At 31.0% G+C, this 13,276-nt stretch overlaps 1 protein-coding gene across 1 annotated transcript in view; it reads left to right on the top strand.

Moving 5' to 3' along the window:
* Positions 1-13,276, top strand: part of LOC142344703 (adenylate kinase-like) — a 94,057-nt gene that overhangs the window by 71,090 nt on the left and 9,691 nt on the right. The window contains exon 2 of the mRNA XM_075396572.1: positions 9,657-9,827. Coding sequence (XP_075252687.1) covers positions 9,657-9,827 — 171 coding nt within the window. The remainder of the gene's footprint in view (positions 1-9,656; positions 9,828-13,276) is intronic.

Below are 13,276 nucleotides of genomic sequence, written 5' to 3'. Positions count from 1 at the left end.
TTTAATGGTAAGATGCACGAAATGTATGCAAAGAATATATAGTGGTTATCATTTTAAGGATAGATGTATAGATAATCGTACAGGCCTTATATCATCATTACATAGTTATATTGACTATATCAATATTTATGATAATGATAGTAATGATAATATTGATATCAATAAAGATGATAAAGATGATAAAAATTATGATTTAAATAATGTTTTAAATGAACTGAAAGGTGATATTAAAGAAGATTTAAAAGAATATATTAAGACCAATTTAAAACAAGAGATCATTAATGAATTAAAACTAGAGATTAAAAATGAAATAAAAAAAAGAAGTTAAAAATGAAATAGAAGGAGGTGCTATAAATAATTTAAAGACTGATGTTAATATTAAGAATCCATCTAAGCAAATTAAATCAACTAGGACTTGTTGTTTTTGCAAAATTGAAAAGAATAGAGATTGTTTTTATAAGACTGGAGGTTTATGTAAAGAGTGTTCCTCTGAAAAGGTTCAATGTCAATTGTGTAACATTTTTCTAAATAGGTCTTCCCTTAGAAAACATATGAAGAGACCACATATAAATTAGAAAGATACTTTTTAATGAAAAATTAATTATAAGCCATATATTTATGAGATAATTCTCTCATTATACCTTTTACTTTGTTAATTACAAAATTACACAGAATAACAGAGAATAACAAGGATAACTAGAATTATGGATTAAATTAGAATCTTAGTAATTCTGCACTCGTGCAGAATTACTAAGATTCTAATTTAATCCATAATTCTAGTTATCCTTGTTATTCTGTGTTATTCTGTGTAATTTTGTAATTAACAAAGTAAAAGGTATAATGAGAGAATTATCTCATAAATATGTGGCTTATAATTAATTTTTCATTAAAAATTATCTTTCTAATTTATATGTGGTCTCTTCATATGTTTTCTAAGGGAAGACCTATTTAGAAAAATGTTACACAATTGACATTGAACCTTTTCAGAGGAACACTCTTTACATAAACCTCCAGTCTTATAAAAACAATCTCTATTCTTTTCAATTTTGCAAAAAACAACAAGTCCTAGTTGATTTAATTTGCTTAGATGGATTCTTAATATTAACATCAGTCTTTAAATTATTTATAGCACCTCCTTCTATTTCATTTTTAACTTTTATTATTTCATTTTTAATCTCTAGTTTTAATTCATTAATGATCTCTTGTTTTAAGTTGGTCTTAAAATATTCTTTTAAATCTTCTTTAATATTATCTTTCAGTTCATTTGAAACATTATTTAAATCATAATTTTTATCATCTTTATCATCTTTATTGTTATCAGTATTATCATTACTATCATTATCATAAATATTGATATAGTCAATATAACTATGTACTGATGATATAAGGCCTGTACGATTATCTATACATCTATCTTTAAAATGATAACCACTATATATTCTTTGCATACTTTTCGTGCATCTTACCATTAAAATTTTATGAAAAATATTATAATTATCCATTAGTTCATGTTCTGGATAACCACTACTAGTATCAATTTCATTATTACATTCTCTACATATTACTCTCATTTTTAGATATAGAATTAATATGATTATGAGTTGCATAAATACTTACAAGGCAACTAGCTAACATACATACTATATTAAATGAATGATTGAGATTATAATTGCTTTTATCAATCAAACCATAACCTATTGTCATATTCTTACCATTTTTTAATTTAATTTTTGCTTTATCTATATTCATTATATCTATACCATTAAAATTATTATTATTACCATGTTTTTGAAAGTAAGAATAACCAAATCCTACCATAGTAACCATGCCAGCAATAGCATAATAGCCACTATGTATCTCACTAAGTACATTTTTTATATTTGTATATATTTTATATAAATTAATTGATTTATGTATTCCCTTAAACTCTAAATATTCTTCAAAATAGAACATTAACTCTTTTGGTTTAATATGTGTTGGTTCTATCATTCTATCTGTTAAATAACTACTTAGTATATTATATTCCTTTTCCTTAAACTCTGTATAATCAACATACTTCTCAATATCAAGATCACCTATCCTAGAATCATATACAACATTTTTATCTTTATCTAATACAATATAATAGTCACTAATAGTATTATAATTTATTACACCATAGTTATAATGTTTAAATCTATATAGATTAGAATCAATTTTAAACTTCTCTTGTACTCTTTCAAAGAACTGTTGTGAACTATTTAAAGTAATATACATAGCTGGGGTGTTATCTCTTGCTTTTGTATTTAAATCTGTTACAGTATGACCTACACATATTATATTAATATTGTGATGTCTACCTTTAGAATACAATGAGTCTATAGCTGGTAATCTAATGTTTTCTCCCATATCATCAAATATAATAAGACTATTAGCAAAACTATCTAAATTATCTAATAAATTTAAATCATCAACACCATATACATTATATCCTTTCCACTCACTACCATCAATACAGAATACATTAACAGTCTCATACAAACCACAATAATCTTTTATAAAAGTTGTTTTACCAGAATTAGATGGACCATAAATAATAAAGTTATGTTTTTTAATTTCAAATGGTTCTGGTACAATATTCCTATATCCTTTGAATCTCTTCCTTAAATCAGAATATTTATCATAATTCCAATAAACAATTATAATAATAAGTATCAACATAATAAAAAGCGGAAACATCAGCAACATTTTATTTGGGCGAAAAATTTATTATATTTAGTTATAGCTTTACTTCAATCTGGGAACCAGCTTCGCTGATTGGTGAAACCACTTCGTGGATATTATATTTCTTTGCATGTTCTAAGAATCTTTCTTTTGTATGATGAAACCTATATCTATGGAGATATATGCATAACCTACAATAGAAGTGTTTAAATCTATACTGAGAGATGTGTTTATTTACTTTACACATTCTGCATACTAAATATTGATTGGGATTATTAAAGTGCACTTGCAAATGATTATGTCTGTCTCTATATGTTATAATCTTATTACATACAAAACATTGGAATGGTTTACTTTGACACTCATCACAACTCCAAAACCAAGCCTTTTTTTACATTTATCACATTTGGTACTAATCATTTTTATAGTATTGAAAAGCTATATAATATTATTTCAAAATTTTGCATATAAAAATGAATCAACAAGATTGTACCGGTTACATTCATTCCACGAGTGAACAAGCTCAATCTCATGGACAAGTTCAATCTGGAAGTGAGCGAGCTCAATTTGGAAGTGGACAAGTCCAATCTCATGGACAAGTCCAATCTCATGGACAAGCTCAATCCCATGGACAAGCTCAATCCCATGGACAAGTCCAATCTAGTGCTTCTAGTATGGCGGTCCAAATATTAAAAAATAAAATTAAATCAGTAGATCTGCGAAGCAGTTTCACTGATAAGGAAAGACAAAAGATAGAATTAGAAAAATCTTTAGAATCAATTAATCAAATAAATCAAGAAATAAAAGAGACATATGATAAACACAATGCAAAATTAAAACAAAGAGAAGATATGCGTGAGTCATTGCGAAAGGCCGAAGCAAAATTTTATCCAGATTTAGATCCACGAAGTGGTTACACCAATAAGGATTTAGGTTATGATAAGGATAAAGATAGATGTAGATTCTGATAAAGATGTAGATTCTGATAAAGATAAGGACTCAGATTTACTCATTTGATGATATTGTCTATGTTCAAAAGCCTAATACAAATAGGATTAGATGTGAAGAATGTGATGAAGAGATGACTCGAAAGAATTATAACAGACACATTCAATCACTTAAACATAAAAAGAATGAGCGAATGTATAATAGAAATAAAACTATTGAGAGTGCTAATGAGGATGGAATAAAAGTTACTAATGAGGATATAGAACAAAAATTGGATGAGCAGTATGCACGAAGTGGTTACACCAATATAGAAGAAGGAATAAAGTTTTGTGATAGTTGTGATTTGTATCTTGATAATAATACTGCTTATAATAAACAAATAACAACATTAAAACATAGGAATAATGTAAGATTGGTTACTGGGGAAATAGTAAGGAATGGAAGTAAGTTTGATTGTGTGATATGTAAGACAAGTCTGAGTCAATATAGTGTTGACCAACATTTAAAAACAAAGATGCATCTTGATAATGTTACAGGTAAGAGTAAAGATAATATATCTAAAGATCAACCAAGCAGCTTCACTGATATAACTGAAGGATTTTGCAATATATGTAATACTAGATATAACAACAAAAATGAACACAACGAATCAGATGAACATAAAGAAAATGTTAAACAGAAAAAACTTGTTGATAAGAAGTGGAGAGATAAAGTTAATGAGTTAGGATTAGATCATAACATGAAGCATAATCAAATAATAATAACTAGTAGTAGTTATGAAGATCCTAAATTCTTCAATATACTGGAGTCATTGCATAACATACATCCACATATTAAGTTTAACACCTTTGATGTAGTTAAGTATACAAAACCTACGGATGATAAACTAGAAGAAAACGAATTCACCTTTAGGTTAATGACTAGGCAATATAATGGTGCACATGACTTGGATTTATTGAATGGGGAACTAGAGACCAGAATGCAGGAACAGAAAATGAATCAATCTGGATGGAGTATGCAACAATTTGTTAAAAGGACAATGTATATACATAGGTTTTATCCTAGTGGTGGATGTGATACTGAGTTACCATTCACATCTAGATATATACTTAATATACATAATACTGATAATAAATGTTTACTATGGTGTCTAATTGCTTATCTACATCCTGCATCACATAATCCCAGTAGAGTTAGTAATTATAATAAACCAGAATATATTAATGAGATAAAATTACCAATAGGAGTTACACCCCCATATGATTATTATCACTTAAAGAAAATACAAGAACTAAATAAAGATAAAATATTAATTAATGTGTTTAATCTAAATAAAAATAAAACTATTAATCCTGTATTAATTAATCATAATGATCCTAAATGTAATATATTATACTGGGATAATCGTTACTTCCTATGTAAAGATGTATCATTCTTATTAAGAAAATCATCTAAACATATATGTTATCCATGTCTAAAATGTTGTGTATCCTTTAGAACAGAAGATGCATTAAATAAACATTTAGAATTATGTAATACACAGAAACATGTAGGAAGAAGAACATTCCATAAAGATGATTACCTAAAGTTTGATAAGTTCCATTATAAAAACAGAGTACCATTTGCTATGTATTATGATTTTGAATGTATAATAAAAGATGTTAAACACATTCCTATTGCTTGTGGTTTATATATAAAAAGTGACTATCCTGATATATTAGAAGATAAGTATGAATGTAACTGTGGTGATAAAGTAGTTGATTGGTTTGTAGAAAGAGTAGATTATTATAATAAATTACTTAAAGATGTATTTAGTATAAATATTCCATTGAAAGAAGAGACTATTACTCCGTTATATAGTTGATGTTATTATTGTAATGAGAACTTGGGTGAAGACATCGTTAGAGATCATGATCATCTAAATGGTAAATTTAGAGGATATGCTCACAATAAATGTAACCTCCAAGCTAAGAATAATTTTGTACCAATGTATGCATTTAATTCTTCTAATTATGATAATCATCTATTTATAACTAAACTAGCAAAGAAAGTTAGACTAAAAGTATTAACTAAAACTGATGAGAATTATATTAGTTTTGATATGGGTTATGCTAAAGCATTAGATATGTTTAGGTTCTTCCATCCACTTAGCTTAGATGCTATAAGTAAAACATTGAGTAATGAAGAATGTATAGCATTAAATAAATGTGGCTTAGAAAGACGTAAAGGTATATTCCCAAATGAATGGTTTGATAGTATAGATAAACTATATGAAACAACATTAGCACCTAAGGAAGCATTCTATTCTCAGTTGAAACAAAGTGGTATTACAGATAAAGAATATAAGCAAGCAACTGATTGTTGGAAAGATACTAAATGTGAGACAATAAAGGATTATATGATGTTATATCTTAAAACAGATGTATTGTTATCAGTTGATGTATTTGAGAAATTTAGAGCTATGTGTTTAGAATATTATGAAATAGATCCATGTTACACATATTCTACTCCTGGGTTAACCTGGTTGTGTGGGTTGAAATATACTAATGTTAGACTTAAGTATTATAAAGAAAATACAGTTAATATTTATACAATACAACATGGTATTAGAGGTGGTTTAGCTTCAGTATTAGGTGATTGTCATGTAAAATGTATGAATAAACAGATAGATCCTGAGTATGCTGGTAAAGAGAATTATTTAAAGTATTTAGACTTCAACTCATTATATGCTTCTGCTATGGTTCAAGCTTTACCTACTGGTGAGATCAAAGTATTTGAAGATCCAGAAACTGGCTTAACAGATAAAGTATATACTAGATCTAGCTCTAATACTGGATATATCTATACCATTGATATAAAGTATAATGATGAGTTGAAACAGAAAACAAAGAAATATCCATTCTTTCCTGAAAAGACAAAAGCTAACATTAATCAGTTTACAGACTATCAAAATGAAAATAAAAAGAAAGGATATAAACCCAATGGGAAGTTAATGTTGAAGTTAACGGATAAAAACGATTATGTAATTGATGGTGAGATGTTAGATTGGTATTTAGCTAGTGGTTTGAAGTTGGAAGATATTACAATTAAGCAAAAGTTAGAGTATAGTAAGAGTGAGTGGTTAAAGCCTTATATTGAGTTTAATATTCAGAAAAGAAAAGAAGCTAAAGCTAAGTGTGATAAATTTGGGGATGTATTCTTTAAGTTAATGAATAATGCCTTCTATGGAAAAACAATAGAGAATGTACACAATAGACAAGATGTAGAGTTAGTTAATGATGTAGATAGATATATTAAATTAGTAGAAAATATTGTTTTCAAATATTCTGTAGAGTTTGATGATGATTTAGTTAGCCGTACATAAAACGAGAGGTAATGTTAATTTATATAAGTTTAATTATATTGGATTTGTTATATTAGAAAAAGCTAAACTGTTTATGTATAAAGCTATATATGATTACTTTGAGAAAGAGTTAGATTGTAGTTATCATTACACAGATACAGATAGTATATTTATAAACATAAATATTCCATTAGATAGTACTATAGAAGAGAAAATGGATAAGATAAAAGATATTTTACATAATAATGAGTTAAGTAAGATGAAAGATGAATTACCCAATGATACTATTATAGAAGCATGTTTCCTTAAAGCTAAAGCATATTGTTACAATACTGTTAAACGAGAAGAAGAGAAAAAGTTAAAAGGTATAACTAAAGCTACTATTAAAAAACAGATTAATTTGGAAGATTATAAAAATGCTATATATGAAGGTAAAACTAAATATGTAACTAATTATACTATTGATAGTAATAAACATCATTTAGAAACTGAAGTACAATATAAAATAGCTATAGATCCATTTGATGATAAGGGCATTTGAGATAGTAATGGTGAATTTAGGTTTTACCAGTGAAGCTGCTTCGCAGATAATTAATTTTTATAAAATAATAGCAAAAGTTAAAATTTATAAAAGAGTTAAGCTGGTTTTTTATTCAAGTTATCCACGAAGTGGTTACACCAATTTTCGCAAGTTGGTTTTACGTGCTTGTTACACGGTCTCACTAGTTATACTGAAAAACACTAATCACTGTGTTTCCACCGATCTCAGTGTTTTTGACTGTATACCCATCACAGTGTGTCCCATATACAGTCTCACAGCAGGGATCATCCTTTATAAGAACTGTGAATTTGGTTTTTTTTATCTCACTTAGTTTTATAGTATTTCATCAGAGTCGGGGGACGTTCACTGGAGTCAGTGAGGAAGGAACCCCAAACCTTCCGTTTGCTAAAGCAACTTAACTAGACTCGATGATTTAACCACTACACCAAGTGAGACAAAGTTTTATTTTTAAATTGATTAGATATTGATTAGGGGATATATGAAAATTTTTATTATTTTAATATTTCTTTCAATTTTTGTTCAAGTTTTTTCGCAAGTTGGTTTTACGTGCTTTTTACACGGTCTCACTAGTTTTATACTAGTATCTGGGATACGTTCACTGGAGTCAGTGAGGATAGAACCCGAACTATCCGTCTGATAATGGTTAATTACCAGTTTAACTCTGTACTAGTGGCTTGCACTAAGTGAGACAAGAAATGATAGATTTAAAATATAAAAGAAGTGATTATAGAGTAGTGGATATATAAAGGGAATTAGAGAAATGTGTATATGGGTACCGTATCGCGGCTCTATGTTGCGGAGGTACCCATATACACATTACTCTGGGCGGCTTAGACTGTAACTGTATAGTTTTCAGCAGCCATCGCTTTTTAAAAAAAAGGGATTAAGGCAGAGATCATTTCTATTTTTTCCATTTGAACTCTGCACACATTCTGTGGTTAATGATTAATTTCTCCTAACCACTAACATCCTACTATACTACGTTTTTATTGAATCATAACATTTCCATCCTATGTATTAAACGCATGAGTTCTAAAATGGGACAAAATTTCTGCATGTTCATGTGGTCTCTCGAAGCGCATGTTTAAGAGCCGCGTTGAGCGGCCTTGTTAAGCGAACTTATCGAGAGTTCAATGACCTAAAAGTCTCACAGTGGATGGGTGGGAACCGAACCTGGGACAAAATATTGTTAGTCAGTTGCAGTTACCACGAGGGTATGTGGGCTTGAAAGTATGCTCGGCCAGTGTGAGGATTAAATATAATGGGTACTATGTACTGTTTAATTGCTCTCAAAGTTTGAAGTAATTGGTAAAAACGTGTTTTTTTGCATATTTCTGCTGTACCGATTTTGCGCATCTACATTACCTTGGCTAGCTTTGAAGTGCAATTCTTTCGACGTCTGTGTGTGTTTATGCTCATGTGTTTGTATCTTTTTGATTGTATGTATGTGTTGAGGAGGAGGGGTTTATCAAAACATGGCAGTGGTTTTCTCTTTGTAGCAAATCTTTTCCCCTGTCTTTTGGTCTTATTTTGGGTTTTTAGTTTCAATTTTTTGAACCGTGGTTTTCGATAAACAAATGGATTTTTTTGACTTTTGTTATTTGATTGCGTTATTTTTTTAATTGCTCTGAAACAAAGTTTTAGGTAATCATCTTTCACATTCTTTTTTCTCTTTTCTGTCGCTATTTCTTTCGTTCTCTCTCTCTCTCTCTCTCTCTCTCTCTCTCTCTCTCTCTATCTCTCTATCTCTCTCTTTCTCTCTCTCTCTCTCTCTCTCTCTCTCTCTCTCTTCTCGCTCTCATTCAATAAAAACTCTCGCATTTAAATAAAAACTCTAAGTGTTCCATTTATGAAAAACTTAGAGCACTGAACATTACGCACACTCGAACGAGCCGTTAGTTTGCTGATTTGCATAGAACAATCCCTTACTGATTTCGTTACTAAGTTGAATGTCACTTCACTTATTTAGTGTTAACAGATCGCAGATCCTGCGTTGCATTTATAATCGTTAGTATGGTTTTCGAAAAGTTTTAGCTCAAAATTCCTATAACCTTGGCTCTGATTGGTTCATCTTAAAAGTAGTCTTCTTCATTTGTTTAGGAAGCTTGCCAAAATGGGTTCCTGCTAGATGGATTTCCACGCACAGTGAAACAGGCTGAGGGATTAGACTCTCTTCTGGAGAGGCGAAAAATGAAATTGAACGCTGTCGTAGAGTTCAAAATTGACGACAAGCTCTTAGTTTCCAGAATTACAGGTCGACTTATCCACAAGGTACAACATTCGCAATGCTTCAGTGAAAAAGGTAGTTATCTGTGAGCAGTAATGGTTGCAGAGAATTTCAACAAAGGTTCAGCAAACGAGATGGGACAGGCACAATTTGACGACCTTTTTTTGGCTGCTCTTCTCTTTATTTCGTTTAGAGGACAACAACATTCATAAAAAGTCCGGGACCGTTTTAAAATTATCCATAAAAAATTATTCAATATACTTTTGAATAATTTTTTATGGATAATTTTGCGTCAGCAATTCCAGGCGGCTATTATAATTTTTTTTAGAATTCAAAGAATTGTATTGGGGCGCTGTCTTTTTACAACTCGAAGAGGAGTATTGGAGAAGTCCTTTTTTAAATCAATTTTATTGGAGTGATTTTTGAAGCGGGAAATGAAACACGTGAAAAAATTATGAGTGATTTTGTTGCCGAACAAAATGAAGAGTGGAGCGAAAAGAGGGTGGTTTTTGTTCATATCGCTGTTTTCTGGAGAGCGAGAAATTGAGGTGTAAAAAAAAAATTCTGTAAGCGAGCAAAATTTTTTGTTCACGTGCGGCATTTTAAAGCAGTTTTTAAAATTTTTTATAGCTGCGAAGCTGTAAGCTGAACGTAGCTATATTGCGGTGCTCTTGGTTTTTTACAATTCAAAGAATTTGAATTGTATTGGGGCGCTGTCTTTTTTTTAAAGATCTGTTCACACATTTTCATGATTTTTGAAGTCAAATTGGAGTAGTGATTTTGGTCACGCCGAAACAGGAAATGGAGCGAAAAAGCGAGTGGTTTTGCGGCGTGAATTTTTTTCGATCTAATTTTAAAGTAGAGTGCGAAAATGGTGTTTGAACAAAAATTCGGTTTCTCGGTAGTGGTTTTTTGTTCACATGCGGCAATTTCACTCTGATTTTTACTGTTTTTTCAATTTTTTGGATAGGAATTTCTTCCAAATGGTTTTCCCAATCCCTTCACAGCTCATTCTAGGCCTAGTTTTTTGTTTGAATTAAATTTTCATATCTCGCTAGTGGTTTTTTTGTTCACATGCGGCATTTTGACATTGTTTTTTTTGTTTTCTTATTTTTTGATCTGATTTTTTAAAAATGGTTTTCTCAATTCACTCATGGTCCATTCTAGGTCTAGTTTTTCTGTTTAGTCAATGAAAATTCTTTGAATTGTACGTCAGGACTTGTCCTGCTATGTTTTTTGTTTCGTCGTCTGAAGCTCTTTTTTCGTTTTACATTTGTTCACACAGCAACGCTGAAGTCAAATTTTCTGATTGACTTCTTCCTCTCACTAACGGCATTTGCGCGCGTGACGTCATTTCTCACTCGCTTTAGCGAAAGTGTTTAGGTTATTTGCGTGATTAGATTTTGATCATACGTGACTTACCTCACTCAATAAAATGACTTTTGCACTTTAAAACTTAAGTTTAATTTGAATTTGTTTAAGGTCAAAGGAACTCATATGTACAGTAAAGGTCCCTAATAAGAGGCTTCTGTGGAATGAATCTTAACAAGCTTTATTAATTTATCACTGAATGTTTTTTAGCCTAGTTTTTTGAGCGGCGTCGATTTTTTTTTTTCAATTTAGATCTGCATCTGTTTCTATCTCTATTATATAGCACGCAGGTCTATTCTTTCGAAGCTATTCCGATAATCTTCCGGCTATGTTTTTGGTTAAGAGGTTTGGTTATGATTTTGTTTTAATTTTAGGCTGCTTGTGGTAGTGGTTCGAAGCTTTCTGGAAATTCGTATGAATTTTATGCTAATTCGGAGGTTTTTCATGTATTTTGCTGATTTTCGAGCTAATTTGCGTTTTTTTGACGATTGTTTTGTTTTACTATATCAGTACTTCGTTTCCGGAATCCTTCCGGCTATGTTTTTTTCAAGATCTATTCACACATTTTCATGATTTTTGAAGTCAAATTGGAGTAGTGATTTTGGTCTTGCCGAAACAGGAAATGGAGCGAAAAAGCGAGTTGTTTTGCGGCGTGATGTTTTTTCTCTCTAATTTCAAAGTAGAATGAGAAAATGGTGTTTGAACAAAAATTCGCTTTCTCGCTTGTAGTTTTTTGTTCACACGCGGCAATTTCACTTGATTTTTACCGTTTTTTGATTTTTTGATCGGATTTTTTTTTCTAAATGGTTTTTTCAATTCACTCATAGTCCGTTCGAAGTCTAGTTTTTTGTTTGGTCAATGAAAATTTGGGTCTTTCCCAATATAGCCCCCCCCCATGAAATTATAGCCCCCCCATTATGGTATGATTACCATGATTGGGGGGTATAGGTTACATGCCCACTAAGTTGAGGGGGGGGGGTGGTATAATGGGAAAGACCCGAAAATTCTTGAATTGTACGTCAGGACTTGTCCTGCTATGTTTTTTTACTTCGTCTAAAAGATTTTTGTTTCGTCTTACCCTGACTTCTTGGAATTGACTTTTTCATTGATTTACCTCACTAAAAATTGACTTCTGAACTCACTTATGGAAATTTAAATTTTTGTGAACATTTACTTATTAAAGGTCAATAGTGTGCATCTAAGTAGTGCCAAAACATATGCCCTAATTCTTGATTATTAGAGTTGAGTTTTTGATTTCGAATCTTAATTTTGGGATCTTTTCCGTTTGTGCCCCCAGTACGTTATGCGCCCCTAGTTACAGAGAAGGTGCCATTACATAATAAGTCATAATGTAAAAAATATTGCACGTGCATCTGGGGGTTGCAAATAATATGCGCCCACTAATCTGGGGGGGGGGGGCACAAACGGAAAAGATCCTAATTTTGAAAAGCACTATTAGGGTTTTCTCATAGAGCTTATTTGTCTCATAAAAATGACGTCCAAAGCTAACCCAAAAAGTCTAGTGCTCTATTAAAGGACTAGTGGTCGATATGTCTATTTTATTTCTATGGTTGTTTCAATTCATGTAACGCCACAAGCGGCTATTTTCCGGCAATCTGCCGGCTATTTTTTATCTGAAAAATCTGAAAATTGCGGTCAAGATTAATATGCGATTTCAAAATGCTTTACAAATCAAATCTACCTTCATTGGCTTTTGAGCTTACTCTTCTGTACAGTAGATCACTCGTGCTTTTTCATGTATGTAAAAATTGCTATGCAGAAAATGATTTCCATTTCCAACAGATGGTTTTTTTACTTTTTTCTAAGTTTGCGTGGCAGCTCGGGATAAGTGGTTCATATTCACATTGGAGTAGCTGACTATTGTATGTTTGTTTTTTATTCGATTTTTTGATTGACCGATTTTTGGTTTGACCCATTTGACTTTTCGTCCTCAAAAACTTTTTGTCCTCCCCCCATTGTTGCCCCCACCCCCTTCGCCCCTCACCCCGCTGCTCCCACCGTGGCTAGCTACTGACGAAGCCAACCGCTCGCCTGTCGTTTGAGAGCAATTCGCCTGACGTTAGTCGGTAATGTTTTCTGTTGTTTCAGTGAAGAAAATTAG

This window comes from Convolutriloba macropyga, chromosome 8, assembly GCF_964194025.1.
Source record: "Convolutriloba macropyga chromosome 8, txConMacr16.3, whole genome shotgun sequence".
NCBI lineage: Eukaryota > Metazoa > Xenacoelomorpha > Acoela > Convolutidae > Convolutriloba > Convolutriloba macropyga.
Note: the sequence above shows the minus strand (reverse complement) of the source record. Positions and strands in the feature narration are given on the sequence as shown.